The 5,642-nt window shown below is 36.5% G+C and overlaps 1 protein-coding gene across 2 annotated transcripts; it reads right to left on the bottom strand.

Annotated features, from left to right (window-relative positions):
• Window positions 1-417: 417 nt before the first annotated feature.
• On the bottom strand, window positions 418-4,995 carry LOC107817526 (type I inositol polyphosphate 5-phosphatase 4). Of its 2 annotated transcripts, none has more exons than XM_016643378.2 (14): window positions 4,391-4,995; window positions 4,214-4,301; window positions 3,808-3,879; window positions 3,613-3,700; window positions 3,415-3,519; window positions 2,698-3,325; window positions 2,422-2,615; window positions 2,206-2,314; window positions 1,940-2,088; window positions 1,503-1,773; window positions 1,322-1,397; window positions 1,151-1,228; window positions 870-1,003; window positions 418-768 (listed from the first exon to the last, which is right to left on the bottom strand). In XM_016643378.2, exons 1-10 carry the CDS (start codon window positions 4,418-4,420, stop codon window positions 1,551-1,553), a joined length of 1,686 nt encoding a protein of 561 aa, XP_016498864.1. In that variant the 5' UTR covers window positions 4,421-4,995; the 3' UTR covers window positions 418-768; window positions 870-1,003; window positions 1,151-1,228; window positions 1,322-1,397; window positions 1,503-1,550. The 2 variants fall into 2 exon arrangements, with proteins under 2 accessions (XP_016498864.1, XP_016498863.1); XM_016643377.2 differs by having other exon boundaries at window positions 1,322-1,394.
• Window positions 4,996-5,642: the final 647 nt, after the last annotated feature.

The raw sequence follows: 5,642 nt of genomic DNA, 5'->3' as shown, positions 1-5,642 counted from the left end.
ATTGAGAAAAAAAAAAATCACTTGACAATAAGCAACACTAGAAAGTGGAACCAAAGATAATATATTACACAGCATATTGACATGTCATGTTAGAGTGCCACAGTACCATATGTAATTACATTCCTTTATATGATGACATTCCAATAAAGAAACTGACAATGCATATATGTGAGAGAAAGCACAATTCTGCTTTGTGCTTTCTACAGAATTTCAATAGTACTGGTTTTTAAGTTGTAATCAACACTTCCCTTCCCTTTTTCAGTTTGCCTTCTGGACAACCCACAAACATACAAACTCATGAATAAATTCAAAAAGAGAGAGAGAGAGAGAGAGAGAGAGAGAGAGAGAGAGAGAGAGAGAGAGAGAGAGAGAGAGAGAACAGTAAAAGATATGTAGAGAGCAATAGAAATAAGTATCCAAGCAAACTGTGATTCCTTTTTCTTTTCAGAAAAACATATACTTTTCAGTAATGTCATTGATGTCCACTCCTTACCCCCTAAGATATCCACAACTCTCCTTATTTGTGTGTGGCAACAAGTACACGCCAAAGTTTCTTTTTCTTCAAATAGAATGAAGGACAAAAAGGAGCCTAGGCCTACCACCCCAAAGAATAAAGAGTGGAAGAACTCTATATATGCAAAAGCTTTTATCACATTCTGTATCAGAATGATTTTAGTTTTTCCTCAAAAGAGATAAGAAAGCTGATCTGCATCCGAACCAATTCTTCGCTTAACCATAGCACCTTCCTCAAGAGTCTGTGCGGGTGTCCTGTATGAAAATGAATTGAGAGAAGAGTGAATAATGATAAATCTTTAATGGCTTAACCGAAACACATACTATTTGCGTTATCATACGTTCATTTTAATCACCTGAAACAACCATATCCTGGCATTCAGAGCTAAGCATTTCCAAGAGTTGTATTTCTGAATTGTAAACCAGTTTCTTCTTCCGTTTCCATATATTTCAACAAAGAACAATCAGGAGAAACTGCTCTGCTCCACGCCTGCAAGATTTTCTAAGCAAATTAGCATAGGGTCCTTACGATATCTTGAAGATAAACAGAAGTGCTTTTCATCACTCTGATTACTGGCGTGACCACGTTAACCAGTTAAATTCTACTTTTAAGTAGCAGCACAATTGTAATTTTTACCTGACTTGAGGCAGAAAACCTGCAGATTTATCATACAGCAATATCATCCCTTCTGAAGTCCTCACATTTTGCAGATTCCTGTTTAGAAATGCTGAATTTTAATTTTAAGTGGTCAAAGAATAACTCTATCTATGTTACTTAGTTAAAAGTAAAAATAAAATAGAAACTCACCTGCTTAGAATCTTCCTCTAAATTCTGCAGCATAAGCTCCAAACCTCCAAATCTTGACTGTGTAACCAAGCATCTGCTGATTCAGAAAGAGCGGTGATGTTAACTAATGAAAAATATTTAAGTATGATCTCTAACAATCCAGAATCCCAAATACAGAAGCCGACATAGAAGGAGAGCATACTTGATATGGAGTTTATGAGATAGGATACTTCATCAAATATTCTGTGTCTTAGTAGTAATGTCCACCATATCCATATGAATGGGGCAATAACTCTTCAACTTCAACCCTAGAGCTAGCGTAGCTCAAACTTTTCTTGATACGATGGCGGTTGATGGACTCAACCTCTGCCAAGAATATACTATAAACTGGTCTATGGTCCGAGAATCTAGACTCTCCACGAACATAAGATATTTGATGCAGGCCTCGACCATACCATAATATGCGATCACACCTTCATTTAAAAGTCACAAGTTTTAGGGGTCCAGATATGCAACATGAAAAAATAAAATTATGAGCACATGGTAGGAGAGAACTTGTGCATTATGCACATAAAAACAAAGTGATAGGTGCATGTATGTTCATTTCATTTTGCAGCTGCTATTTGTTAGAAGGATTACCAAGCAGGGGTTCTTCGTTTCTCTTTTGGGTGTGTGTCCTCTCCTGCATATCTATCTGAATTACTTGAGTACTTGTACGTCGGGGGGAAGTATATTCTTCCTTCACTCCATCCATTAAAAACACGTCCCATCCTCTGCTCTATCCGCAGCTGTTTGGAAAGACAAAAGTTACAATTGATGAGCTGGTTGATTATGTGACTTTAAAATCTGGAAAACAAGAAACTGAAGGAAAGAAGAAAATTGCTTGAGGAATATGAATAAAATACCTGATCATTATCTAACAGCACCCTCCAATTGCGCATCTCTACCAGTGCCTTGGCAGTTCGGTAAGACAAGGCAATTCGATAGTTCAAATCCCCAAGCCATATGATTCGGCTTCATAAGCACAAAACTAAAGTTAGGAACGAAACGAGACAAAAACCAACTTCAGGGCAATGAGCAAACAAATAGATAGACTTGCAAGATATAAGCAAGGGCTTTACTCGTGCTCGAGGATTGTTTGAGGAGAGTTGTCATCCAAAAAGCCATGAACCCTTGGAAACCTTGTTTTCTTTAGAATCTCCAAGACATCAGAGTTTCTCCGGAGCTCATCTCCCTCTTTCTGTCCAGATGTTAAATGACTACAAATAAAGCAGAAGCTTGTTTGGTGCAGTGACATGCTAACTGAGATTGAGCCCTGAAAATACAGACGGAATTAGCACTTGTGCACATTGTAAGCAATCAAAAACTTTGACAAGATTCCATTGAAGGAAATATACCTTGTTCCCTAGATAACCCATTAATCCTCTACCAACACAAGACACTTTCAGGTTGAGAACATCGTCTCTTAGTTCACTTCTAATCCAAATAGTAAGAAATATTCCAACCATTTGCTTGCTCGCAACAAGACAGTATCTCGATTGCAGTGGCTGTCTGTCTCTGTCCTCTAAAGAGATGGAACCACTATATGAAATCGGGGAACAATGGGTCGTAATAGGTGAATCATCTGGACCGTTTTCATCATCAGAGGAACCACCCCATTGGGCGTATGGGTCGTAATCACTTGGCCTTCCCCCAAACACACCTCTATCACAAACACTAAATCGCCGATCAAGTTGAGCCCGTGGCATTGGCATTTCACTTTCCATTACTCTCATGCTATGGCTTAATGTCTGAAATGAGCGACGATGGAAGAAAGACGAGGCTTGTTCTCTTGCCGATCCCTCAAAGTCAGCATCTAGTTCAACCACAGGATTAGGAACTGGAGAGGGAGTACGATAACCACCAGCACTTGTTCCGGGAAGACTGTTGAGAGTTTTTCGGATGAGTGCTAGCCATTTTCTAGCTGGCCCATTGTCCTCTGTGCCCAAAACATTACCAGCATTCAAAGGAACAATTTCTTGAAACCTAACAACTCAAATAAATAAGAATCATAAGGATCTTTGTTCACTACTTACTAAAAGTGTTCTAAACATAACCATAGGTTGTTTACTCACCCGAGAACATAGATGTCAGCAGGAGGTGAGGTATGGAGCCAATCATCAAGATTTAAATTACTAGGTGGAGATTTTCCAGCCACATTCCATGTAGCTACAAAGATCCTGTGCCAAAATACATACATACATACATACATTCAAAGATATGCATACTTAATAAGAAAACAGCTCAAATCGGATTTAAAAAGAAAAACTCACCGGTAGTTATCCACATCTGTAACCTCTGAAGTGTCAAGGTCAATCTTATTTCGATGAAAACGATCAGCATTCCTTCTCCCTGACTTGTCTATACGTTGTAAAATTAAACAGCACAAAATATGCAGATTCAGAAAGGGGGCAAACCAATTTTTAAAAAAATAATAAAATGGAAAAGGAATATTATTGATACTGAACCTGTTTTACTTTTTTTCTTGCTAGTGGAAGCCTGCCTCTCTAAGAAGTTGTTCCTCCATTCATTATCAACACCTGAAAAAGAATGGACATAAAGTTGTTTAAAGCTGTGTCATTTTTGTTGGTACAACGTATAACCCACATAGTAGAAAAATCAAAGAAAGAATACACAACCTAAAACCTAGGAAATTATAGGCAACTCCAATTCAGAAAAGAACAAAACAATGAAATAGATCTCAAGATGCACATGAAAATGGAAGACTTATTAGATTCCAAAGACTAGTATACAAAAGCATGCAAGTGATTACTTTGATTGTTAGTTAATTAGAAAGTAAAAACTCCGAGAACCTCAAAACTCAAAAATACAATTTCAGATTTAATTCTCAAAAAAATAAAATTAATTAATTACCTCCATAGACAATATCATCAGCTTGGAAATCCTCAGCTTTACTCTTGATATTGAACCATTTTTTTACCAGACTCTTGGGCCACGAGACCTTTATTCAAAACACAAAATTTTAGCAAGTTTTGGAAAGAAACAAAATGCACAAAACAGCTGTCACTTGACATTATTGAAAAAACAAACCTTGGTTTTTTTACAGCTCCCATCTCTCATTGTTTCATAAAGATTGAATCTTTCTAGTCCTTGTTGCTGTACAGATTGAAAATTTCTGGTTTTTCGCCCAGAATGGATATGAATAAAGATCAACAAATAAACTAATTTCTCCAACAATCACTCAAATTTGGGATTTTCTTTTCAATTCGATGGAGTTATTCTTGTCCAGAAGATTAAAGATCAAGAATCAACAAAAAAGCAGCAATCTTTAAGCATAAAACATAGAACATTTGGGAGATTATAGTCAAATAGGCACCAGAGTTTCATCAAGTAATGAAAAGAAAACAATTTTGGATAAGGAATATGTGACATTTGTTATGCATTGTAAAATGCTTGAGTATCAAAATCAAAGAACCCCACTTGAGATAATTGACTTTGTTTCTCTTCCAAAGAATGACTATTGGATTCAAGAATCAAAGAAGAAGGAGAAAATGTTAGAGAGAGCTTTTGTGGGACTATGTAAATGTTCTATTTTCAAAACCTCGTTGAGGGTAACAAGGCAAAGTATCAAATTTGAAGGGAATAAAGTGCAGAGGGGAGCAAAACACTACAGAGGCTTTTTGCCTCAAAACAGCAGTCTTATTACCACAATCTCTCACTTAAATATAAAAAATCTCAAAACAAGAGTGTATTAAACAACCCGGGAAAGAACAGTAAAAAAATAGCTTAGAGTAAAAAAGAAATGTTATTTGAGGTGAAATAGTATTTTTAACGGCATACAAAAGGCTTTTTATTGGGTTTTGGAGAAGCTAAGATAGGCTTTTTTTCTAGTGTTGGATACTAATATGGGAATTGTTTGAATCTCCAATGTTGATTTTTGGGTTTTAGAAAAATGTAATGTTGAGGTGGCTTATTTATCTCTTTCTCAATGCACCCTCTTCTCTATTCTTTGGTTTATGTAAACTCAACAAAACAAAAGAACAAAGTGTTGGTTTGTTACTTTGTTTAACAAAACCAGAGGGGTTTGTTTTTGCTCAACTTAAACTTTGTGTCTTGAGAAGCCAAGGCATTTGTCCCTTTTTCAGGGTTTCTGTTTTTAAAACATTTCATTGATGTAATTCCAAATTGTTTTTGTTTCTTTTTTCTTGTCATTAGATGCATGGTCTGAGACCATTGGTCTCGGCAATTTAGAAGATTTTTTGTCCAAATGGTCCATCAATTTTAAGTGACCTATTTTGTGTACTGGCAGCCATTAGCCAATCTCGTGTACGGTTTTGTAGAG

This window comes from Nicotiana tabacum, chromosome 22 (assembly GCF_000715075.1).
Source record: "Nicotiana tabacum cultivar K326 chromosome 22, ASM71507v2, whole genome shotgun sequence".
Lineage (NCBI taxonomy): Eukaryota > Viridiplantae > Streptophyta > Magnoliopsida > Solanales > Solanaceae > Nicotiana > Nicotiana tabacum.
Note: the sequence above shows the minus strand (reverse complement) of the source record. Positions and strands in the feature narration are given on the sequence as shown.

Coding starts and splice junctions, on each gene's coding strand:
- LOC107817526 (XM_016643378.2), bottom strand. CDS start 4,420: ATGAGAGATGGGAGCTGTAAAAAAACCAAG. Junction 3,520..3,612: donor ACAGATGTGGATAACTACCG/GTGAGTTTTTCT, acceptor ATTTTGGCACAG/GATCTTTGTAGCTACATGGA. Junction 3,326..3,414: donor GCTGACATCTATGTTCTCGG/GTGAGTAAACAA, acceptor TTGAGTTGTTAG/GTTTCAAGAAATTGTTCCTT.